This window comes from Penicillium manginii (assembly GCF_028828005.1).
Source record: "Penicillium manginii strain IBT 31320 chromosome Unknown utg000001l:1.0-3466041.0:1.0-3467806.0, whole genome shotgun sequence".
Lineage (NCBI taxonomy): Eukaryota > Fungi > Ascomycota > Eurotiomycetes > Eurotiales > Aspergillaceae > Penicillium > Penicillium manginii.
In genome coordinates this window covers 58,760-83,507 of record NW_026643102.1, presented here as the reverse complement: position 1 = coordinate 83,507, position 24,748 = coordinate 58,760, and the positions used below count along the sequence as shown (strand labels likewise).

The 24,748-nt window shown below is 47.8% G+C and overlaps 8 protein-coding genes across 8 annotated transcripts; 5 read left to right on the top strand and 3 right to left on the bottom strand.

Moving 5' to 3' along the window:
• Nucleotides 1–63: 63 nt before the first annotated feature.
• N7533_000020 (uncharacterized protein) lies at nucleotides 64–2,002 on the bottom strand (the record flags this gene model as incomplete). Its single annotated transcript, XM_057096670.1, has 4 exons — nucleotides 64–690; nucleotides 807–1,131; nucleotides 1,248–1,698; nucleotides 1,786–2,002. The coding sequence occupies 4 exons, from the start codon at nucleotides 2,000–2,002 to the stop codon at nucleotides 64–66; spliced, it is 1,620 nt and encodes a 539-aa protein (XP_056965163.1).
• A 2,216-nt stretch (nucleotides 2,003–4,218) lies between these two features.
• Nucleotides 4,219–6,210, top strand: N7533_000019 (benzoate 4-monooxygenase cytochrome P450; the record flags this gene model as incomplete). The annotated part of the gene is made up of 5 exons (XM_057096669.1): nucleotides 4,219–4,296; nucleotides 4,509–4,659; nucleotides 4,717–4,776; nucleotides 4,837–5,100; nucleotides 5,162–6,210. 5 exons carry the CDS (start codon nucleotides 4,219–4,221, stop codon nucleotides 6,208–6,210), a joined length of 1,602 nt encoding a protein of 533 aa, XP_056965162.1.
• A 1,852-nt stretch (nucleotides 6,211–8,062) lies between these two features.
• On the bottom strand, nucleotides 8,063–8,499 carry N7533_000018 (uncharacterized protein; the record flags this gene model as incomplete). The annotated part of the gene is made up of 3 exons (XM_057096668.1): nucleotides 8,063–8,155; nucleotides 8,216–8,367; nucleotides 8,394–8,499. The coding sequence occupies 3 exons, from the start codon at nucleotides 8,497–8,499 to the stop codon at nucleotides 8,063–8,065; spliced, it is 351 nt and encodes a 116-aa protein (XP_056965161.1).
• Nucleotides 8,500–8,555: 56 nt separating this feature from the next.
• On the top strand, nucleotides 8,556–9,912 carry N7533_000017 (uncharacterized protein; the record flags this gene model as incomplete). Its single annotated transcript, XM_057096667.1, has 4 exons — nucleotides 8,556–8,753; nucleotides 8,811–9,186; nucleotides 9,295–9,412; nucleotides 9,462–9,912. The coding sequence occupies 4 exons, from the start codon at nucleotides 8,556–8,558 to the stop codon at nucleotides 9,910–9,912; spliced, it is 1,143 nt and encodes a 380-aa protein (XP_056965160.1).
• Nucleotides 9,913–9,962: 50 nt separating this feature from the next.
• Nucleotides 9,963–11,315, bottom strand: N7533_000016 (oxidoreductase; the record flags this gene model as incomplete). The annotated part of the gene is made up of 3 exons (XM_057096666.1): nucleotides 9,963–10,031; nucleotides 10,282–10,954; nucleotides 11,020–11,315. The coding sequence occupies 3 exons, from the start codon at nucleotides 11,313–11,315 to the stop codon at nucleotides 9,963–9,965; spliced, it is 1,038 nt and encodes a 345-aa protein (XP_056965159.1).
• A 1,384-nt stretch (nucleotides 11,316–12,699) lies between these two features.
• N7533_000015 (DUF1365 domain-containing protein) lies at nucleotides 12,700–14,407 on the top strand (the record flags this gene model as incomplete). Its single annotated transcript, XM_057096665.1, has 2 exons — nucleotides 12,700–13,122; nucleotides 13,190–14,407. The coding sequence occupies 2 exons, from the start codon at nucleotides 12,700–12,702 to the stop codon at nucleotides 14,405–14,407; spliced, it is 1,641 nt and encodes a 546-aa protein (XP_056965158.1).
• Nucleotides 14,408–16,858: 2,451 nt separating this feature from the next.
• On the top strand, nucleotides 16,859–18,445 carry N7533_000014 (MFS monocarboxylate transporter; the record flags this gene model as incomplete). The annotated part of the gene is made up of 3 exons (XM_057096664.1): nucleotides 16,859–17,037; nucleotides 17,195–17,574; nucleotides 17,664–18,445. 3 exons carry the CDS (start codon nucleotides 16,859–16,861, stop codon nucleotides 18,443–18,445), a joined length of 1,341 nt encoding a protein of 446 aa, XP_056965157.1.
• A 1,373-nt stretch (nucleotides 18,446–19,818) lies between these two features.
• On the top strand, nucleotides 19,819–21,623 carry N7533_000013 (phthalate transporter; the record flags this gene model as incomplete). Its single annotated transcript, XM_057096663.1, has 4 exons — nucleotides 19,819–19,961; nucleotides 20,112–20,423; nucleotides 20,540–21,027; nucleotides 21,103–21,623. The coding sequence occupies 4 exons, from the start codon at nucleotides 19,819–19,821 to the stop codon at nucleotides 21,621–21,623; spliced, it is 1,464 nt and encodes a 487-aa protein (XP_056965156.1).
• Nucleotides 21,624–24,748: the final 3,125 nt, after the last annotated feature.

Here is a 24,748-nt window from a genome sequence, read left to right as displayed (position 1 = left end):
TTCCCAGCGCGCGCTTTTCATTCACACAATTCTATTACTAAAAAAAATAAGAATACTGCGCCTCTAATAACTCTTCCCATGCATTTTGTTGGTATGAGAAGCATCGTCCACGAGTCCTGCGCGGCCGCCAGGGCAATGGATCTGCTGAGCCTGCTGAAGACCTGCTCCTGAACACAGCACGCGCTGCACCATGCCGACACCGAACCTCAAGGCCAGCCGGGCGACGCCCGCGCCGTACGCGGCCGCTGTCTCGTCCTGAATGTCCTGGATCAGATCAAGCGGCGGCGTGCTCGCGTGGCCGTCGGTGATGAGCCGCGCGGCGTGGGCGCCCGCGGTGAAGCCGTCCTCATGGAATCCATAACCCATCCACGCACCCGCGAAGTAAATGCAGGATACGCCGTTGATCCTGTGTAGGTGGCGCGTCATGAGCAGGCTCTCGTGGCTGATGAGCGGGTGGGAGTACTGTATCTGGCCCTGGACTGCCGAGGGCATCCCCAACGGGTTCATGGAGACGAGGACCCTGCCGGGGCTGTTCTTCTCGCCGGGCGAGGGAATGGACTGGAGCCTGTTCATGTCGAATGTGATGGAGATGCGCTTGGCTGCGTTTTTGGTTGCCTGGCCGTGGCGCACCACGCCGCCGTCGCCGACTAGGGAGCAGTTCCAGGCGGCCGCCTGGTGTTTTGGGAGTTGCTGTTTGACGTTTTTTGTTAGTAATGGCTTCAAATTAAATAAATGCCTTTTGATTAAAATTCAATCAAATAGGAAAGAAATAAAAAACAGGAATAGGAGAAAAAAGAACAACTTACAGATTTGTCAGAGTGCAGATAGCACACATTTCTTCTGGTTGTAAAGGTACCAAGGATCCTGCGCTCCAGCGCGCTGGCGCCTTGGCCAAGCAGGGTCACGGCCTGGTTGGCATGAATTGCGAGTAACACATGGTCAAAGGTCTCGATTGAACCATCGGCGAAGCTGAGAAGGACCTTTCCGTCTACCCTCGTCACGCTCCTGACAACGGTTTTCAAGTGAAGCTTGTGATGGTGCGGCATCTGCCTCTGGAATTCGTCCACATATGTCTTGGAGCCATTGGCGAATGTGCGCCACCGGAGAGTCTTGGTGACGGTATCCAGCAAGCTGTGTTTATGCCTCAAAAAGAAAAATTAGTACAAAGTATGTAAGAAAATGAGCGGCTCATTTTTAATTTTTCCTCTTTCTCCTTTGTTTTTGCCGCCTGGCGAGGGATCACTTACATAAACTGGATGAGGTTTCTCGCGGGAAAGTTGGCCGCAAACTCATCCGGGTCGATGCACCACGGCGCCGCGACCATAGGGATGAGGAAGTAGATGATGAACTGCTCCGAGTACTTTTGCCTCTTGAGGTAGTCGGCGATGGACTCGCGGCGGTTGACCTTGAGGTCCTTTTCGATGGCCGCAATCTCCATTTCCACCGGCCCGACAAACTTCTTGGGCGGCGACACGGGCGCCTGTTGCGTGAGGATGTCACGCGCAAACAGGTTAAAGTAGACAATGTCAAACATCAGACGCCAGAACCAGGGGCTGAAAAGGTTGGCTAAAGTGCCCACAAAGGCCATAATAGAGAGGCTGTTCCACTCCAACGCCCCGTTCAGGGCCGACACGCCAAACGACATGTCCGTCGGAATTGTCTTGACGCCGAGTTCCAGGAGGAAAGACGTGAATTGAGCTGTCGAACTGCCATCAGTAAATATTTTCAAGTTTATAATCTTACCCAAGATTATAATTACGCTGGGAAAAATTTGTGGCGACTTACGATAGGTTGCCTCTTCCATGACAACGAACCCAGTGTCTACATCCACCGTTCTGCCGTTGCCCGTAAACGGCATCGAATTGGCGTGCCCGCCGAGCTTGTCGCTAGACTCATAAATGTCCACGGTGCACCGCTGGTTTCGCAGCTTCCAGGAGCATGCCATGCCGGAGATGCCTCCGCCAACAATGGCTACGCGCGGGCGACGGACGGTTGCCGTCATTTTAGCGGTATAGAGGCTTTGGTTCTCACAAATCTTGAACGTTTTAGACAAAGTCATCTTTGCAGTTTGCTGGTGCCGATGAATAAGGTATAGCTTGTCTTGGTCTCTGTCCTAACAGAAAGAATAAGGGTTAAGTATCACAGCCCACATAATGCGTACAGTACTTCACCGCCTCATGCAATAAGTGATAATAGATGGACAACAGATAAGATTGAATTAGAATAGCTCAAAATCCATTTTATTCCACTTAATAATGGCCGTTCATTGGGAAGATATCGGTGGTCAATCCTTAATGGTCATGGAAGCCATTTGACTCCCGAATTTAATCACATATGCACTGAGAAACATATTATTCCAATCTGCATGCCTGCTCATTCCTCTCATCTCTTACAGCCTTTTGACGTGGGCTGTTTTGCTGTTTTAAAGCGATATTATGGACAGCTTGTTGAGCAGCGAATGAGTCTTAGATTCAATCATATTGATAAAATCGACTTTCTTACTACATTTCCAACAGCTCGTACGATGGCATATAAAGCTAAGAATATTTTGAATAGCTTTGCAGCAACTGGATTAGTACCATTCCATCCAGATCAAATATATCAACAGCTTACTATCCAATTGAAGACTCCAACACCCCCTCCAAGTCGATCAAGCAATATGCAGTCATCTTACTTACAAACCCCTCAAAATATACATCATTTTACACGTCAATCAACTATAATCAACTATAGTCAAGAGGCGTATAAGTGAGCGTACAGGAAGCCCAAATCAAGTGATTGATCAGGCCATTACATGCATGTCTAAGGCTTATGAAATGACTATGAATGATCTGTTGATTATAGGAAAAGAGAATCAAGATCTACGAGCTGCGCATGAGAGAAAGAATCAGAAACGTTAAAAATCTAAAAAGCAGATATCTCATGAGCAAGGAATTACTAGAGATGAAGCTCAGGCACATATACAAGGCCAGATTGAGGCATCTCAAGCTGTTACTACTGTTCCGGCTGAGCCTGAGCTTCCAATCTCTCGTCCACCTATACAACGTCAATTTCGCTGCAGTGGCTGTGGTATTGAAGGACATAAAATAACTGGATGTCCCAATCGTACTAGCAATTAATTTTTTGTATATAATCTGTATGTAGCTAGGAAATTGAGATTTGAATTTAATACAGAGCGCGTTTTCCGGGGAAAAAATGCCGGTTCGCTTACACTGCCGGCTCGCTTACCGATTACGTTAGACAATCTATTAGTTAATTGTGACGTCTTGATTTTCTGACAGAGATGATACCGTGCATGAGGCGGTGAAGTACGGTTAAGATCCTGTCAAGTTATGTAACTACAGTGTGGCCTTGTACGCATTTGATAGGTCCTGAGAAGTAAGAGGAACCAATCTGAATTGACATGATAGAGATGATTGAAGAATAGACCAAACATCATCGAGGACTTGTTGAAGTGTCCTTGCCTATATATCTGTAGATAAAGGGTTGAGCCTTCGGAACTTTCCGGGCGTCGCAAATCCTTTGATAAGGCAAGAAAATCACGACAAACACTAAGTCAATCTTGCTCTAGTGGTTTTCCCCAGGTCCACAATCCTCGACCGATACTGTTGTGCAAGCCTCTTTGAAGCTGACCAAACAAACCATGGGCGTTCTCCAACCCACGTGCGAATACGCCAACTACCTCGATTGCTAGATTTATTGATTCTCTTCCAACGTCTATATTTAATGGATACAGATATATACCTACTCACCCGCTTGCCAATTGAGTGCACTGAGTGTCGGGTAGAAATAGGGTCATAAAGGATAACAATCAGTACAAGAAGAGGTGCGGTGCCATATCCACTTTTTGGTTTGATAACATGACCTCGGCCCTGTATCCGATTTATGCAAGTATCGTGACATCGGCAAAGTGGGCTGCTTATTTTGGGGCCAGTGGATCGGCAGTCGAGACTGTAAGACGGACCCGATCGACTTGAGCTTTGACTCTCCTTGCTACTCCTTCGGTGTCACGAAGGATTTTGTTCATTACAGAGTGCGGTTGCACCATGTCACACTCACAGCCTGATTTCCGCATTTCGGCTATTTCAATATTACGCTCACTTCTGTAATAAGAAAGCTAGGGTAGAGGGTGACGTGTGGGTGGGCAAGATAGATATGCAAAATCTTACACGCCCCCGCTAAGTCGCTTAGATGACAATCTCCTGCATATTGTTAATCATGCACCCTTTTTGGATCGTGGCGAGACGATGGGAGCACCAGGCCATGGCCGAACTTGGTTTTAGTAATTGGAGGACTGTAAGCTGTTACCAGGAAACTACTGAAATACTCTTTCAAAGGCATGCACTTCACTTTTCCCGACAGGCGAGTCCATCACCATGGCTTATACACTGGGCTGCACGTCGATTCAGGCTATCAGCCTCCTGGGAGGCTGCCTCACGGTTTATGTAAACGTCCATTGCAATTGGAAAGCCACGTTACAAGTGATAACTGACCGTTTCTTCCCCTAGTGCTTCGCCGTGGTCGTGTACAGACTCTGCTTCCATCCCTACTCTAAAGTTCCTGGCCCTTTCTGGGCCAAGGTCACCAACGTCTATTCTGCGTATCATTCATGGACTGGCGACATGCACACAGATGTCCAGAAATGCCATCATCAATACGGTACAGTTGAACTTCTGGCTTCCCTTTCGCATACAAGCAAACTAACACCACATATAGGTGATGTCATTCGTTACGGACCAAGTCAACTTCTCACACTGCACCAAGCAGACCTTATATGTATGTTTTTCGGTGGCTACCAGGTTGCAAAATGAATTCTCCCTCTAACAATGCAGCTAGCAATTTACGGTCATGGCGCGCCGTTCCGCAAGTCAAAGGGTTATGAGACCATGATCCCCTTAGATGATGGCTGGAGTACCATGACCTCCATCGACAAGATATTGCACAAGAACTTGCGCCAAACCTTGCGATCCGGTCTGGGAAACGATTATCTCAAACGCTTCGAGCCCGCCATTCTCCGCCATCTTAAGACATTTTATGCTGAACTCACCAAGGACAAGAAGCCTGATGGCTGGAGCAATGCAGCCAACATGAGAAAATGGAGTAAGTCTACGAGCTACAAAAAAGTTCAGCCGGTGATGGCTCATTGACTAACACCGCCTAGACCTCTACCTGGGATTCGACACAATGTCAGACTTTGGTTTCGGAATCTCGACCAATCTGCTCTTCGATTCTGCCCGGGACTTTATTTTCCCGACGCTTCACGTCCATGAGAAGAAAATGGGCCTGTACGAGCAGCTCCCGACGCTCAACAACCTGGGCATCGGCAAAGTCATCGCCGAGGTGCTCGTCAAGGTTTCGCCGCAAGCCAAGCGGTTTGCGGAATGGTACGAATCGTTCCTCAATAAGGCCGTCGCCGCCAACGCGACCGAGAGCCGTGGCATATTTGGCCCTGTCATCCAGAGCGGTTTGGGTCAGGCCAAGAGCCCAGGGCACAACAAGGCGCAGATGATCGCGGAGGGCTCGTTCAGCGTCTTCTCCTCGGCCGACGCCTACAGCATCACCCTATCGGGCCTGTTCCACTACCTGAGCCACTACCCGGAGGCGTACGAGAGGCTGGCGGCGGAGCTGCGTGGCATGTACAAGCCCGGCGAGGAAATTGTCTGGGACTCGCGCCTCGAGTCCAACGTCTACCTCCGCGCGGTGATCAACGAGGTGATGCGTCTCCTGCCCCCGGCCTGCGGTGTGCACTGGAGGGAGTGCGAGAAGTCGGGCGTCTTTGTGGGCCCCAATCGGGTTCCTGTCACGACTGGAAGTGATGTCGGGGTCAGCGTCTTTGCGCTGTGCAGGGACGGCAGGATCTTCCGCGACCCTCTGCGATTCTGGCCGGAGCGCTGGATCCCAGGCACCCTGGTAGAGGAGGAGTTCGCGACGGCCCGCAAGATGTTCGTCCCCTTCTCGATTGGGCCGCGGAACTGCGCCGGCAGCCACGTCGCCGTCATGATTGCCAGTATCACCTACGCCTACACCCTGGTCAACTACGACTTCCGCTTTGGGCCGGAGCAGCAGCAGAAGGTTGGCGGTGGCGGCCGGGGGGCTGGGTATCGAAGCCCTGTGGAGGACGGTGAGGACAAGGAGCTCAAGTTTGAGAGCCACTACTCCATCGCGGGCTGGGACAATGGCCCATTCAGTGAGCTCAAGGCTAGGCAGTGAGGAATTGATGCTAGCTTATTTGGTTAGACTTGCCACCTCTTTTTGCCACCGTACATGGGTGGAACAAACATACACATATTGTGCTTGCCGGTGAAGAGAAGATACAAAAGCGCTACATATTTCCAATTTTGTTCAGCGCATGCACTTAATAAATTTGGTACACGCATCAACGCAAGCTGAGGCCCCTGGGGCCCATGCGTCCACCAAACCCTAAATAACCCTGCAATGTGAACGAAACGGTAAACCTCCGAGTTCCACACATACTACCGTCCTTCACCGCCTGATACCCACCCGATTTGACTTCAAATCGCGAAAAATCGCGAATTTTTCAAACCGCGTCAAATCAATCAATATGGCTTCATATGAGCTCGCACTTGCGAAGCTTTACGCTCCTTGAAGCTAGGAGAAAATCCTAGTATCAGTTTAGTTGCAAGAACATATGGAGTTGATCCTTCAAATCTCTCGAAACCTTTTCGCGGAGTTACAGGCTCAAAAGAAGCACAATACAACAATTAAAGATTACTAAACGACGAGCAATCAAAAGCGCTTATAAAATGGATAAATCAGCTTACCAAACGAGGGTTCTCACCTACGAATTCAATGCTGGCCAATTGTGCAAGGGACATATGTGGTAAAGAGCCTGGGAAAAACTGGGCTGGCTGCTGAGTAAAGGCTCATTCGGATAAGGTGATTTCTCGCTTTTCTACAGGCCTCGATTCGGATAGGAAGAAGGCAGATTCGGCTCCCGGAGCGCTATCGCTAGGTAGATTTTAGTTCGTTAGATTCGCCATGGCTCGTTGATTATAGACCAAAAATCTTTCAGATTTTAATACTATATAGTGTTGTAAAGCTTCAAAATATTTTATATGGTAACTCGTCAAAATCGGGTATCAGGCGGTGAAGGACGTAGCACCAACACTTGGCCCCCAAACTAGGTTTCCGAGTGTGCTATGTATACCGTTTGTGGCGATACCCGCTGCTCTTCGGCCTGTCGTATTCTGCCCTCTCTCGGATGCCGAAAGAAGACCGCAGCGAGAGAGATTCCTGTGTAACCCCCCCCTATTAATTCCCATTTCTCCTCCTCGTCTTCTCCCAGCCTCCTTGTCAGCACGGCTGTCTATCCGTTGCTCCTCTGCGACACCCTCGGCCTGATTTCCCAGCCCCACATTGTCACCGAGGTCCTGGCGTGAGGCGAAAGTTTTACACCCTTGCCAGGTACTTTCAGGGTGTCTGTTTCTGACGCCAACTACGTCCTGGGAATGACCGCAACAATTTCTAAGAAAGTGTTTTCCTGGTTAGTTTCATCGGAAAGTTCTACAGAGGAAATAACTTTAGAAAATGATACATACAAGGGTTTACATCCCGCCCATCTTACCAGTTGGAGCGAAACGATGACGGTACTAAATCGAGCAAAGATTGTGTGAAGTTATGTAACTACAGTGTGGCCTTGTATGCATTTTATGGGTCCTGAGAAGCAAGAGGAACCAATCTGAATTGAGAGAATAGAGATGATTGAAGAATAGACCAAACATCATCGAGGACTTGTTGAGGTGTCCTTGCTTATATATATGCAGATAAAGGGTTGAGCCTTCGGAACTTTCCGGGCGTCGCAAATCCTTTGGTAAAACAAAGAAATCACGACAAACACTAAGTCAATCTTGCTCTAGTGGTTTTCCACTGGACTCACAACCCTCGACAGATTGGAACGTTGCAAGAGCCAATGAAGAGGTGCAAAGATCAGTCCCCTTCCGCCTTCCCAGCGGCTCAAAATCTCCCTCTCCCATATTGTCGGGTATGCCAAAAGGGAGGATATGAGGGGAGGCTCTGGCAACGAGGACAGTTCTATGTTGCGTTACCTCTCGTGGACAATCTGTTGGCCCTGTTCTGTCTGCTCCATGCTGACTGCATTGTTTCTGCTGAGAGCTGAAGTAGCAAGTAGCATGCACTAGACGCATCCAGTATGCATACAGCGACGAAGGAAGAACCTCTGCACCCTCTGGCACACCATATGGTTCCCATCAGGCAAGCCGTCCGTGATGTTTTGCTTATTGTTGCCAGGATTCTTCAGGCTGCCGGGTGTCGTTCTGTTCGCCTCAGTTGTCACACATGCGGGTTGCATCGCTGCATAGTGACCCTGCTGAGTCGTCCTCAAATGTTCTAGACATCGTAATTGATGTGCTTACTCCTTCTGTATAGCATGCAATCCGTTGTGTTTTGGCATTTGAAGCCGTAGCCGTAGCCGTAGCCGTAGCCCTTAACCTCCCTCCACTTCCGTGCCGGCTCTTGCATTATCACCACTTCGTCTTTTGCCTCTAACCGTCAACCACACACACTGCGACGAAACCATGGCGAGCAACACGACAGGCAACGGCTTCATTGCCTGGAATCCCGACTTGGAGGACCACAGTAAGGGAAAGCCCATGATGGTGATTGCTATACTGTTCACCGTCCTGATCATCATATCTACGGTATCGAGGCTGTTCATGAAACTGGAAACAAACGGCGGACTGGCGATAGCAGACTATTTTATTTTCATTGCCCTCGTAAGCTTCGTCTTTTTTTCTTTCCTGCACGATCACAAATGTTCACATTCAATCCAGGTATTCAATATCACTGCCAACATTCTCGAGGTTCAATCGGTGAAGCTGGGATTCGGTCGCCATTTGCAGTTCCTAGAGCGCCCGCAGGTCCTCGATCTCAAGCGCCTTAGCCAGTACAACATCCTCTTTGCCAACATTTCGCTGTGGGCTGTCAAGATTTCCATTTGTTTCTTCATCCTCCTCCTCATCAAAAACATTCACAACCGCACAAGGTACGTCGTTTACACCCTCATTGGCATCACGACCACGGCCAGCTTTTTGCAGGGCGTCCTCTGGGGCACCCAGGCCCGGCCCCTCCAAAAGCTATGGAATCCCGACATTCCTGGCCATGTCTCGAGCGTCAAGACACTGGTCAACTCAATTATTGCGTTTACAGGTAAGCGTACCTTTGCACTGTGCTCTTTTGCCTTTTTGGGGGGCGGTGGATGTGGTGGTAGCCGTCGTCTTGCGTTATCCTGTGCGGAGTTGCTGATAGCCTAGTTAGCCATCAACAGTTTGACCGACCTGTTTTACGCGCTCTGGCCCGTCTATTTAATCGGAGGGCTGCAGCTGAGCTTCAAGAAAAGACTCGTTGTTATGGCATTGACTGGTTCCGGACTCATGTAAGGACCGCAATCTTGAGCTTCTGAGCACCCATGTTTGGAGATGCAGAACAACAATACTCAAAAAAACCATGTACTACCACAGAGTCTTTGTGTGCTCCATCGTCCGCGCCGCCTTTGACAATGACTTTTACAACCCAGACTTCACCTGGGCCCTCGACAAGGTGTACCTGTGCACCATCATCGAGCGCAACCTTGCCGAGGTCATTGCTGACCTGCCTGCGTCCTACGCCATCATCTGCGGCGTGTCCAAGAAGACCAAGACGCTCATATCCCGGACCACCCGCCGCACCGGCCAGGACAGCAAGGCCTATGATACCCCCAACCCTCACAGCAGCAATGTCGTCAAGGTCTCAGCGCCGCGGAACGTTTATCGTAAGAGCAGCAAGGACGAATACCAGTACTATGATGACGAGGTGCCTCTGCAAAGGTATTCGCCCCCAATCAATGTTATCACCATGCGCACCAACATCGACGTCGAGGCCCACGCCGCAGACTAGAGCAACCGACTCGAGAGCCAGCGTGACATTTCTATCGCCTGAGAACATGGTCACAGGTATGTGTGATCTGGGATGATGCTACGATGTAGGAAAAGAGACCCTTGCATGGGTTTTTGTTGCTTTTTCTTTTTTTTTTTCTTTGCTGATGCATACTGTTCTGCCTATGACTCGATGGGTTTATATATTGTATTGCTTTTACGACAGACTAGTAGTAGCTGTTATTAATTCAAACGTAGCCTTGTTGCTACGAGTCGCTGAGCGTCAGCCCGACCTTGGCTAGATTTGTTGGTTAATACCTCCCCATCATGGATCGCCACCTTTGCTCTCTACCACCGCCTCTCCCCTGCTAAGTGCCATGGCCTTCTTGACCTCCCACTCCCAGGCCGTCAGTTCAGTGTTCTCGACGCCTGCCAGGTCCTGGCTCATCTTGGGCTTCATGCTCGCGTTGCGCTCCGGGCGGAAGAGCGCCGCCAGGCTGTACCGGTCGGCAAAACGCTGCTCGCCGGGCGGGTACTTGATGCGGTGCACGTTGCTGCGCAGCGCGCCGCCTGTCCACTGCACCATGGCGTCGCCGAGGTTTACGATGAGGCAGCCAGGCTGCGGGCGCACCCACCGCCATGCGTCCTCGTCAAGGGCCGAGCCGCCGGGCGTGAGGACCTGCAGGCCGCCGATGACGTTGGCCAGGAGGGTGATGGAGCCAAAATCGGTGTGGTGAATCATGCTCGTGCGGAGGTCCTTGGCGTCGGGGCTGGCGAATGCCTTGATGAAACGCACCACCGTGCCAGACAGCTCGGTCGGCCGCTGCGCCGCGGCAAAGGTCTCCGCCGGCAGCGAGAGCTGCTTGGCGAGCGTGTGGTTGATGAAGGTGGCTATCTGCTGCGAGTAATTGAGAAACTTCTTAAAGTAGTCGATGCGCTCGATCACGAATTCCGGGAGCGCCTGCAGGTCAATATTGCCCATGAGACCATCCTGGCCTAGGTTGAACCATTCGAATCGGTCTGGCTCCTCCGTTTCTGTCTTTGCTGCACCGCGTGGCTTGAATCTTTTTTTGTTGAATGATAAAAGTTGGTTAGCATCACGGTGCCTTTACTCAATAGACGTTCATACCCTAGAAAACTTCGCGGAATGTCGTGCAGGTACTGATGCTTAATACTCTCGGGCAGGTCGAAGATTTCCTGGCCAATGGTGAACAGCTGGTCAATGCATTCAATCATGGCATCGCCCATACTGTCTTCGCGCAGATCGAGAAAGAAGAACCCAAGCTCCTTGCAGGCGGCCAGGGTCTGCTCCGCCGCCTTGGCGTCATTCTCACGCAAACCCGCGAGCGACACTGTATTCATGGAGACAGTGGGAATGTCGTCTGGGAATGGCGGGATGCCTTCAAACAGCTTACTAGAAGCCATTTTTATTCTTTGTATGTTCTTCCTGTATGTAGGTTGCTTTCAAGAGCTGTTGAAGAAGCTATTCACCTTGTTAGCAGCTAAGAAGGCACTAGTATAATCAAATGCAGCAAAGAAAAATCTTGTGCTGGAAGCAGGAAAACTGACTCTGTTGTGTGTGACTCTCTAGGAACTTAGGTTCCTAGGGACGAAGATATCTAGCTACCGGCGCGCTAACTACATCAGGTAGGCGGTGCTGACTATCCAAGGGCAGAATCCCAACAAAAACAGCAGCCCTGCCAGGGTTTTGTCCCTCGTGGAAAGTTACTTTCTCGTGGTGAGGGAGGTCAGTAAGTTTGACTGCAGGGTCTAGCTGAAGCCGAGAACTTTTCAAGTCGAAAATCCGGTGGAAAAACCTTCATTGGTTGGAATGACTTGGCGGGAAACTTTCAAAAGAGCACGTCGACAACTTAATAACGTCGACGAGCCTTCGAACAACCGACCTGCCTACCTACGACCGATTGATACTCGCCGGATTTTGCTTACAACAACTCACCTGCCCTACCGGCTCGATCGCATGTCGATTTTTCAGTCCTTCGTCTGCTATCTGGAGAGACTGCGGCACGATCCGCAATCCACAGTCTTGTGGATTTGGCTATGAATCTCATATCCGTCGGATATTTGCGGATACCCAATGGATATAAAACCAATACAAATATGCCAAGACTCGTGACCTCGAGGGGTGTGCATTATTTTTATGTTTTCATCCAGTATTTTTCGTGTAATAGCATTGTCATGACCGAATGATTATAACATTGGTTTGTCTGTAGTTCAATTGATTTCGTTCTCTCACTCAGTAAATTGTACGCGCATGAAGAGCTTGTTGTTTCCTTTCTCTTTTCTTTCCTCATGTTACGTGTTCTATTCGAATATACCCTTATAGTGAGCATTAGGCGGGACTAGCCCGTAATAATGCAATGGAAAGAGCAAATAGCGTATAGGTGCCCTTGAGGCTTGATGCCTTCGGGCGTAATGAACTTACTACTACTACTGGTACCCTTTTTACAACAGTTTGTGGCGTTCCCCACAAATGACGCAACAGGCAGCGTGCTTCCAGGAGGCCGGCGCAGGGGGCTTGCACATGTATCCGACTAGCCGTGGGCAGAAATGTTGACGATTTAGCACATCGATCCATTCCATTCCAAGAGCGGGGTGCAGGCGGAGCAGGCTACTTGTCAGCAGTTTACCCCTGCACCATGTCAGCAACGGCCTGTCATATTGTTGTACCATTTGGTCCTATTTTGTGGGGTCCTCTGGTTCTCCCGAAGAGTGATATGTATTGAACACATATTTTTGGCACCATGATTGATGGTTTAGGCGCTCCTTACCAACTCCAGGGCATCGCACCATGGACCACGTCGGCATTGCGGAAACTATGTTCTCTCAGGCAAGCATTCTAGCCTGGGGGACTTCTGCTTTTGTTATACTATCCATCTATATATTGCAAGCCAGGCATGCCTTGAGGTCATCCAGTCGCGCGGCACCGAAGGTCGCCAGCGCCAGCAGCCACGGTATTCAGCCTCGCACGACGCAATTTCTGCCATGTTCCATCAGACACTGCCGGCTGTTCCCCAAGCAACACAGGTTCAAATATCCATACCTGTCGGTCGGCGTACCGGTTCGATCGCCAAGCTCGAACTGGTTGCTATCCGTGGACAATCAGCCCTGGTGGGAGAGAGGCTGGTTTCATGTCTCGCCCAAGGACCATCTGCACCGGGGTCGGGACGGCGCGACCCTTTCTGAAAATATAGATGCATATTTAAAGCTTCAGGTATGTCGATTTGGGCTTGGCATTCAAGAGACCCTCTTGTCCAGCTTAGTTAACGAGTTCTCAAAAGGGCCTGGAACCTTCTGGCTATCCTTTCATCTACCTCTTGACTTCACCCCGGTTTCTCAATTATGCGTTTAAACCAGCCTCATTCTGGCTCCTATATACAGAAGACCGCACGTTAACTCACATTGTTGCGGAAGTGAACAACACCTTTGGCGAGCGACGCATGTATCTTTTCGAAGCTCCTCCCAATGGCAACGCATTCAAAATTACGATGCGAAAGGATTTCCACGTGTCACCTTTTAGCTCCCGCAAGGGCTCCTATGTGCTCTCCAGCTCAGATCCTATGATCAAAAACCGCATTTCTCTGACCGTCACCCTGCGGTCCTCAAAAAAACATACAAAACTGGTCGCTAATTGGTGGTCCATTGGCCCTGCGATTGACCCGGCCACGGTATCGCTGCTCGATTCCCTGGGACTCATCATGTCCTGGGGCCCAACAATCCTCACCACATTCCCCAAGATTGTGTTTGAGGCTGTCGTGCTCGCCCAAGTCCGCAGGCTGCAGGTCTGGTACAGGCCAGAACCACTGGAAACGGCGATCCCGCGGCAGCCAAACGCAAACGAGGCGTATCTAGCCTCCATTTTTGCTCAGTATCTGGAGTTTTTCTGGGCACAATTCGAGGGAAAGTTTTCCGTTTCCATCGTACCCAGACATGAAAACAACGAAGGGCTTCCCGGGCATGGTACCTATGGCCTTTTGCACATGCGCATCGCGAAGGTAGACGACAAGTCTCAGACTCTGAATCTGACAGTTCATTCGCCGCAATTCTATCGCCAAATAAACACATGCCGCAAGCTTTCGGAGTTGCTAGAGATGGCACTCCTAGATCCGCACGTGGAGAATCGTACAGCATGGTCCAACGATGCAGTGGCACTGGTCAGCAGTGCTAAGGATATTGAGCGCGCAATGGAGAAAGCGAACGGCGCCGATTCTGGGATTGAAGGCTTGTTCAACCCTTACAAAGCCATATGGATTTTGTACAGACAGCTATTATGTGCGCGTCCTCTACCTGGAGTTTATCCGTATCCAGCTATCCCCGCCGCAAGAAGTGACATCGGCTTGCGAGATGTATGCCCAGGATCGGACAAGCTAGTATCTGAACCTTTCTTGGATAGCTTCATCGCTCAAGAATTTGGCATATGGTCTCAACTTCGCTATATGGCTGTTGCGTTGCGGCTTCGTTGGAGAACATGGCTCGCGGGCATCATCGGCGGAGAGTGATCGAGCACCCCCGGGCCCAGAGAGAGTTATCATGAGGGCACGGTTTGATGCGTGGATGACATCTACATTACAATACCATATACATCTTCAACTACTGCCACCAATACACACAACATACTAAATAAAATTCCAGTACTGAGGGAAGCCGAGAGTCTCCTGAAGGGATGGAAGGAGTCGTTTTACCCGGGTTGAGGGTAGATCCTTGATATGTTATTTCAGAGCAGTGCTCTGAAATACCATACCGCTGCCATGCTTTGCCATATCAGCGATATGCCCTAACCCTAGCGGCTACGGATAATCCTTTTTTCCACAGCGCATTAGCTTCCTTCAGATAGTTAAATCGATTGGCCGTCATTTTGACCGTCGATTTGCCAACTGGCCGTCGTATTGGCTGTCGTTCTGCCAATTTTCTGACATTAATATGCAATACACGGACTGAGTAACAGCACGATAGAGTCGCTGTAACAAATCACGGCAACTAATTGAAGAGATCAAATTTCCTGTCAGCAGTCCACCGACTTGATCTATCTCATGCTGGCTCTATCTGACCTATCATATCTATCACTATATTCGGACTCCGACTTTGGAATCTATGTACGGAGTATACTGTTATATATAAGAATAAGGTTCTCTGTGGATAGGATTACTTTCTCTGATCAAGCTTTAGTCTCTGTATGTTAGTAATAGTAACTTTGTTAGTGAAGGTCTGAAGATACTGAATGCTTCTTTTATATTGATAATTCCTCCTGCCTAACCTCCTATTACAGATTGTGGGATTGCTACCTGATATCCTAAATAGGTTTTCTCTGTTTTCTGTCTGTACTAGACTTTGGCAGAACCTATAATTTGGACCCATCCTGCTGACTCAGATAGGTTTTCAGGTTCTTAGAAAATCTATATCTGCATAAAATCTGCATAAAATATATAAACTTTATAAATATTACCTATTTAGGAAAGATTTTGACCGATCAAAACCTATATGGGTCCAATTGTTGGGCCCATTGCTGAAGTCTAGTCTGTACAGTATGACAAGGAGGACCATCTTGATCCTGCTGACTCATAAAACCTTGCTTTCTTTTGTGCCACATAGCCACTCTCTTGTACTACATGCCAACCCCCTCCTTCAAATTATATTAATTTGTATGTCAGACCCCTCTAACCTTGGCACCCTTGTGGCTTGTTCTTACAACCAACACCTCCATTACTACTATCACTCTTGCTGCACCTACTTCATTTATATCATCATTTCGTGTAACAGCTAATATCACCAGACATCAAGCCACCAGTCTATAAAAGGAGTTTTAGCAGGAGAAATTATCAATATAACAGAAGTATTCAGTATCTTCAGACCTTCACTAACAAAGTTACTATTACTAACATACAGAGACTAAAGCTTGATCAGAGAAAGTAATCCTATCCACAGAGAACCTCATTCTTATATATAAAAGTGTACATAGATTCCAAGATCAGAGTCCAAATATAGTGACAGATATGATAGATCAGATAGAGCCAGCATGAGATAGATCGAGTTGATGGACTGCTGACAGGAAATTTGATCTGTTTACTTAGTTGACTTGATTTGTCACGGCGAGGCGGGGTTGTTTGAGTTTTGGCGCTTCTGTCGGGTGTGATGACGGATGATTTACGCTACATGCATATAATATACTTTTGTGCGGGTGGCACAGTGGCCATTCTGACAGCGGAAGACAGGTGTGTGAATACTGTACAACATGTGGTTGCGTCGCTGATGATGGCAACGAACGAGGCTCCGAGGCAAATCTGCGGGCGCGGCGTCGCACCGCACATGGCGAAACTTATTGTGCTTACTGCATTGATTAAAAAAGTGGATACGCAGGAAAGCAACACAAGGCTCGCTGGCTTGTTGAGGGCACTTTTTGTTAGAGAAAACGAGACAGCCTTACAAGAATTCACGCCTCATCTTAACCAGCAGTTATCAAGGTGGGGAAACAAAACAATACCCCAGAACGACTCATGTAGTAAGAACCCGCTAACTAGTGACACACCACAGACCCGATCCGATCATCACCCAAAGATCCACTTTTAATCCCTGTTTTATCTCTCTTTTCAGTAGTTCCTCCGTCTGCCTGGTGGTTACTTTCATTTAGTCTGGTGGCTGGCTGCATAGGGTTGCCGTTGCTTAAACACAAGACTCAAGTGTAACGGCTCAGTCAATCGATGCCTGACATCTGCCTTGGGGCCTTACGTGATCTTGCCTGTATGTCAATCCCATTCCGCGATCACACACTTCTTCATGTTTTGTATTCTCGTACAAGCTGCCTAGATAGGGGAATCTATATTGATTTGCGTTGTCAACTCTATTCTAGATTGAGCACCGTCGCATCAAGCTTGAAACCAGAAGGAGGCGGGGTCAAAAACAAACAAGGGCAACCATCCAGAAACTTTTCTTTTTTTCCTTTTTAGAAAAAGAAAATGGCCCCAAGCAGCTCCTCCGTCAGCGAAAAGGGTCTCGGCTTGAAGACTCCCAACTCGAACCTCAACAGCGATGCCGTTCCTGCTGGCGCCGCTGCTGCTGCTGCTGCTGCCCCTGGCCTCGGTCGCACCGAGTCGCTTCAAATTTTGAGCACGTTCATTGTGTTTACGAATACCTGGTAATATAATTCTCTCTCCTTGTAACTTTGTATTTGCTTCGCTTCTCCTGGTGTCAGAAGCTCCTTTGTTTGGAATGCTTGGGCCTTGCGAGACCGCCAGCCGAGACAACCCTCTTGCTAACGCCGCAATTCGTTTTTGTTTTGTTTTTCTGCACAGGGGCTTCCTACTCACCTCGGGCGTCCTGCAGGCGCACTATGAGCTCGTGCTCCTCAAGGACCAGTCGAGCTCCAACATCTCATGGATTTCCACCACCTGCGCCTTCCTGGTCCTGTCCGCCGGCATCGTGACGGGGCCGCTCTACGACCGCGGGCTCTACAGGCTGCTGCTCCTGGCGGGCAGCGTCTTGCAGGTCCTCGGCCTCATGATGCTCAGCATTTCCACCCGATACTACCAGTTGTTCTTGTCCCACGGCATCTGCATCGGAATCGGCGCCGGTGTCGCCTTCACCCCCAGCGTCTCGGCGGCGGCGCGGAGCCTGCCTCACCCTGCCACCCGCGCCAAGGCTATGGGTCTGATGGCCTCCGGTAGCTGCATTGGTACGTCCCGATCCAGAGATATACATATGTATATGTGTATATATATATTTTTTCCATTGTTGCCACAAACATACTGACGAGAACGTTAGGAGGCATCGTCTTCCCGCTCGCCCTCCGCGCTCTCATCCCCAAGGTTGGCTTCCCCTGGGCCATCCGCATCATCGCCTTTATAATCCTCGGGCTGTACTTCCTCTCATACCTGGTGCTGCTCCGGAGCAGCGCCCAGGTGCAGGCCGGCTCCTTTGTCCGTGCCTTTTTCGATATCTCCTCGCTCACCGACGCGCCCTTCATGATGCTGTGCGTCGCGTCGCTCTTCAGCGCCATGGCCTTTTACATCCCACTGCTGTACCTGCCGCTGCTCACGGCGATCCGCGTCCCGTCAATAAGCACCAAATTTAGCCTCGACCTCCTCGCCATCCTGAACGGAGCGTCCGCCGTCGGCCGGCTCCTGGCGGGTCTAATCGCCGCCGTGTACGGCCCCACAGAGACCGTCGCCGTGTCGCTGGTGGCCGGATCCGTGCTCCTCTTCTGCTGGATGGCAGTCGACACCCTCGCCGGCACCCTGGCCTGGGTGGTCTTCTGGGGCATGGTGTCGGGCATCCTGGTGACGCTACCCGGGGCTTTTATCCCGTTTTTCTGCCCGTCCATGGCCGTCATCGGCACCCGCTCCGGCTTCTACTGGGCGTGGGTTGGCCTCGGCATGCTGATCGGGAGTCCCATCGGAGGCGCCATCTACCCCCTCAAGTCATCAGGTGGCGGATACTGGCACTTGCAAGTCTTTGCAGGCGTCTTCATGATGGGCGCCGCCGTACTCACAGTTTACCCAATCGTTTACCTGCAACACAGGAACCGCAGAGCTGCTGCGAGCTAATATAGAAGTCAAGACTGTTACGCATTAACGGGGTCGTCATATTTAGCTAGGATCAGTTTCTGAGTTGCCTTTGTTTTGTTTTTGTTTTTTTGTCATATTATTTGCTTACCTCTGCCACCTAGCGTATGAGGTGCCTGCTTGGCTGTTACGTTGAATATCAGGGTTGCAGGCCCTTTATGAACCCCAAAGCAGAGTTTCGGTTCATGGATTTACGACTATCGCAACACAGCACTTCACTTCCGATGACTGTACATGTTAGTTTAACTAGGGGATTGATAACACGAAGCACAATCACCTAGTAAGGCATAACACGAAGCAGCCTGGTGAGCCTGATCAACATGGTATGAATTCCTGATATTGATGACTTACCCCCAAGAACGAAGGGGGCTTCGGGGGTGAAGTTGAGGCTATATACAAAACTCAGTGGTGCGGCGCTCGGCATAATGATAATCCAGTTCCGGAGTCCGATGGTGCGTAGTACGCTGCCGAACATTGGGAACAGGATTTTTCAACGTTTAATCATAAATAATTGAAGCCTTGTAGTCAAACAAGTGGTTTCATGTGTAGCTGCAATAAGCCCTCCAATCTTTTCTGAAAGCTGCCCGGAGCCCACTCGCGGTGGAAATCGAACGCCGAATCGAGTTTCCACCTCAGGAACGACACAACACCACCCTGCCACGAGGAAGCCCGTAATATTCTTAGAACCCAAAACAAACCCTGACCAGTAATATCTGTAATGAGCTGATCCGGCAAACCCGGCAAACCTAGATTCCTAGAGAGAAGCCCGTCAGAAGCTCCTGATTCCCTATGATCATGTAAGATTGTATGCGCGTGAAGAACTTGTTGTTTTCTTTCTCTTTCCTTTCATCATGTTATGTTTTGTATTCGAATATGCCCTTATAGTGAGCATTAGGCGGGACTAGCCCGTAACATGTTCTTCTCTTCTCACAGGGGGCTGACCGAGCCAGAAAACGGCCGTCTCCATGGGCCGGGGAGGGGCCAGAAGGTATGAAGGAAGGGTGCCACTCGCGGGCATGGCTTAGACAAAGCCTCGTCGATCGTCTTCGTAATAATTTGGCTCATATACCACTTGCTCGCCAGCTGTTTATCCCAGGGACTAACGGGTTTACCGTATTGCTAGAGTGCAACAGATTCTCGAGCCCGTTCAGTCAGTCTTTCCTCGATCAAAGAGAAGCTTCTTTCGGCTCTTTTGTTTCTTCAGCCGATGTGGAAGCACGTTTCACTGCCTCTCTAGCGTTTCACCATTGAGCAAACAGAAAATAACCGTACCTACATAAAAAAGCAGGGAGAAAAAGTCGTTGGTGACTCTGTTTTCTGCGTTCTTAATAAAAGTGGCCGCTCCAAAGTTATCCATGCCGTCGCAGAACCTGCACTGCAAGGCCGAGGGCTCTATGGCAAAGGAAAATGTCGACAGCCTGGCCCCGAGTCCTTGCTCGGACACCAACGACGACGAGATTTTCTCACCGGCTAGGCAAAAGCGAATCATTCGTCGAATGTAAGCTTCACTACGCCCCGTCCCCCTTTCAACTTAGCTTCCCTCGTTTCCTGTTCAAGCAGCAAGCATCAGCCGAGGACCAGTGTTTTGAACCACGCCCCCTCCCCCCCCAAAGGAACCATTTATTTACAGATGAAAACTAAAATGCAGAGACTTACGACTCATCGGAGTACTGGCAATCATCTATGTTATCTCGCTCGTGGACCGCGTCAACATATCCAGCGCCGCCATTGCCGGCCTCAACAAGGACCTACAACTGCAAGTCAGCACGCGCTACTCCCTCATCATCAGCACCTTCTTCGCCGCCTACACCGTCTTCCAGCCGCTCGGTAGTGTGCTCACCAGGAAACTCGGCCCGCGGATCTTCCTCAGCACCATCACCCTGCTGTGGGGTATCGTCATGATTGGCACCGGCTTCGCCAACACGTGGGAGAGCCTCGCTGGCCTGCGCGTCTTGATCGGGTACGCTTGAACTTCGCTCCTTCGTCTGGAAGAGCATCTCTAGCTATTCCCCCTGAGAAAACTCTTCCCGCCCACCACAGATGGTATGCTAATCCGTTACCTTTCCATCGTATCAGTGTGTTTGAAGCTGGCTTGTTTCCCGGAGCCGTGTACCTCCTCAGCACCTGGTACACCCGATTCGAGATGCAGAAGCGATACACTGCCTTTTATGGCCTGGCCTGCGTGGCTGGTGCCCTAGGCGGTATCCTTGCTTTTGGCCTGTCCAAGATGAACAAGACGTCGAATCTGGCCGGCTGGCGATGGATATTCATCATCGAGGGTCTTATTTCCTGCGTCGGTGCTGTCATCTCATTTGCTCTCCTTGTCGGGTTCCCCGAGGAGGCTCACAAGGCATGGAGATTCCTCACCGTGGAGGAGCGCGACTTCATCATCCGTCGCGTCAACCGGGATCGAGGGGACGCCATCACCGAGCCCTTCTCCCTCGGCAAGTTCCTCCAACCCGCGCTCGACATCAAGGTCTGGGTGTACGCCATCATATTTTTCTGTGTCACCACCGTAGGCTACTCCATCAACTATTTTCTGCCCATTATTCTTGTCGGCATGGGTATGTAATCCCACTTTCGCTCCAGATATAGTTGTACGCGTTCTACAGCCTCACCTAACATGCTTTTACTTGCAGACTTCTCCGTCGCCGCATCGCAGTGTCTCATTGTGCCGCCGTGGATCTTCACCGGCATCGTCATGTACATCCAAGCCTGGATTGGCGACCGCTACCGCATCCGCGGTCCCATTATTGCATTCAATGCTGTCCTCTCCTTGATTGGGCTCGTTTTGATGGGATTTGACCACTCCAACCCTGTCCGCTATTTCGGCGTATTCATCATCGTCGCAGGCGCCAGTGGAAACACGCCTCCAGTCCTGACTTACCAGGCCAATAACATCCGCGGCCACTGGAAGCGCGCGTTTTGCAGTGCTACCTTGGTTGGCTTCGGTGGTGTTGGCGGCATTGCCGGCGCGCTCGTCTTCAGAAGCCAGGATAGCCCAAAATATTTGCCGGGCATCTATGCCTCAATTGCCTGCAACATTATCATTCTGATATGCGTGGCTGGTCTGTCTCTGTGGTTCCGATACGCGAACAACAAAGCCAGAACCGGTCAGAAGATCCTGGAAGGCCTGGAAGGCTTTACGTACACGTTCTAGTGCTGCTAGAGATTGTCACCCTCCTGCCGTTCGACCCTATCACATGGGGGGTGGTGGGATCAGGTCCACCCCATTTATTTTGTATGGCCCCACTTTTCCGGTTTTAGTCCATTCCAATTTCTTTTTATACTCTATTCCTCTTAACCTTCTCGATAAACTACGGACTTGTGAGTTTGATATTTTCGAGAGCAAGTAATTATGTACAAGAAATTTTAAACCAAGAGGACTTGGTAATTGAATTGGGGTTGTAGTGTGGTTTTCAAAATAGAGGGTTTTTGATGGGGGCGACTGCGAGACGGGCCGACTATCATAGTACGTCTGGCGGAAATATATATTTCTGATATCTGTAGACCATAACTGCCTATAAAATATGAAAAAACCTACTAGTTAGTTTAAACAGTATTATAATAGAATAGGAAGTTCCTTATTGATATAGGAAAACAATTTTAGATAATCTAGATATTCCTTTTATAGACTTAATTTATAGGGTAGTAAGAGGGGTTAGAGGCTTTATATAGAGACTTTAACCTATGTATAAGTCTATTTATTTTTTATAGAGATTATTCTATTTAATAAAGAGATATAAGTCTGTTCTAAATTTAGAGATACTAGTCTATTTGATTCTCCTATACTTTAGTCTATTTAGTTTACTAGTACCAGACTCTACTCTAATTAATATAACCTAGTGTAAGTTTATTCAAATTTCTATTAAGTAAGTCTATTCTAATTTTATTACTATTAGATAAGTATATTTTATATTCTATATATTACTTAACATTATATTATAACCCCCTAAGTAATTAAAAGTAGTTAATAGATAGATTTTAGAATATTTGGAGGTTTTTAGGGTTGAAAATAAGCTCTCTATCCTCTATTCTATTTAGAAACCTTATACTTTAATCTATTCTAATTTTAATCACTTCTTACTATTACTTAGTTCTATTTCGTAAGCCTATTAGATAATATCTATCTCTAGGAATATTAATCACTTAGATTTTTGTTACCTATCTAATACTTTAGCATTTAGTAATTTATTATATCTATTCCAACTACTAAGTAGCTATTCCTTTAGCTCCCTAAGTATTAAGTAATTATATACTACTAGTATAAGTTTACTATCTATCTAAATAAGTTTTTTAGTTACTTTTACTATAGTAACCACTAAATTAATACTATATATAGTTAGTAGATCCAGAAAACTATTACTATCTAGTATAGAATTATACAAGATCTATAGCTACTATAATTCCCCTATAAGGTTAAGGAGCCGACTAAGGGTTTATATATTTACTATATTAGACTTTAGTATATTAAAGAGCTAGAGTATTACTATATCTACTACTCTATAGAAATAATAAGAAAGTATTAGTTTGCTAAGTATTACTTCTCCTTGGTAAAAGACCATAGTTATATTTAGTAGTAAGACCTACCTATAGTACAAGAAAGCTATAAGTATATAATATAATATATAAACTAGACTGCGGCATATCCATATCCATGGACATGAAAGTGGTATCCATATCCATAAATTATGGATATGGACATGGGATTAATATCCAAATCCATAAGTAAATATCCATGGATATCCACGTATGGATATGGATATCCATATATTATCCACACCAGCATAAACCTCGCTAATTTTCCCAGTTTAGCCTAGCACATCGCCCTTATGCAGCTGATTCAGCCTGTTTTCAAACTAAATATACGGATGTTTTGTTCTAACTATTCTCTATATTGTAATTGATCTTTTTGTAAACGAAATTTTATGAATTGTATCTGTATTTATATTTTAAATTATATAAGTTATCTTCAAGTAACTTAGTACGCAAGGCTTGTTAATGATGTGGATATCTCATTATGAGAGTTGTTGAAAGTGGATGTTACAGACCATGTAACTATGAAAATATATATTAGTGTTTCGAGGCAACCCATCAAAATTTGGGGAAATGATTGAAGTTGAAGTACCTTAAAACTATTGTAAAAAGGCTTCAAAGTTTAAATATATAATAATACCATACAGTCCTATTTTATATGTCCTTTAAATGATAGAATCTTATGCAAATAGACTAATGAGATTTACATTCAAAGTTCTCAAATTACGGACTTAGTAATTTTTTGGAATCCTCTATGGATAATTATGGATAATGTATGGATAATGTGGATATCTATACTTTACCCACATTATTATACCCTCTAGCCAATGATAATTCAGAAATTCACGAGTCACGTCGCCAAACATGTCAAAAGCACCAGTTTGCTCCTACCCCTGAGATTTTCAGCTCAAACACTTTCTAGGTGAGCTCCCTCTTTTCTCATATTGAGCATTCTTAGATTAATACAATATGTTGCAGTCCTATATCTCTCAGTTATAAGGATCTCTTTATCCAGAATCAGATTCATTTCTTAATACTGATCCTCTGGTATCTGATGATATTCACGACTTTCTCAGTAGTCAGCCAGCTGTGATAGCAAGGACAACTTATTCTTCAGAAGCGTGTATATCCTCTGCTCTAATATCGCTCTCTCGCGTTGGCCTGCCTCTCTAATGTGTCTGGGTGCTTTACTTAAGTACTCCTGATATGGATGAATCCCGATAAAGCTTTGTTCACTGGTGGTTAACAACTGAATATGGGATAAAGTTAAGCACCAAGTATAGGGAAGGTCTGGAAGGATTAGAATTCCTCTTTTAAATGGAATAGCCTAAAACGATCGGAAATCTGGAACAGTTTTGAACAGGTTGTATATGAGAGGACTGGGGAACCAAAGGTATTGTGTAAGCAATGTTTATCTACTTTGGTTTATCTACAGCGTCAGTGTTTTGGAACATCTTAACGCGCTGGAACCTCTCCAATGATAGCTTATCTCAAAAATGCCTGTCAACAGAAGCCTATTTTAAAACGACGAATTGATCAGTTACTATAAGATATGGTATGCTCCTTATATTCTACTTCTATTATATTATACAAACTAATTCTATACTCTCTCTTTGCTAGCTATATAAACCAACAGTCTCAGTATTCTCACAAGAACTGCTAGTAAACTATTTACTAGAGTTTATCTCAGCTGCTCGGCTACCTTTCTGTATTGTGGAGTATCCTCAGTTTAAAAACCTGGTTGATCTT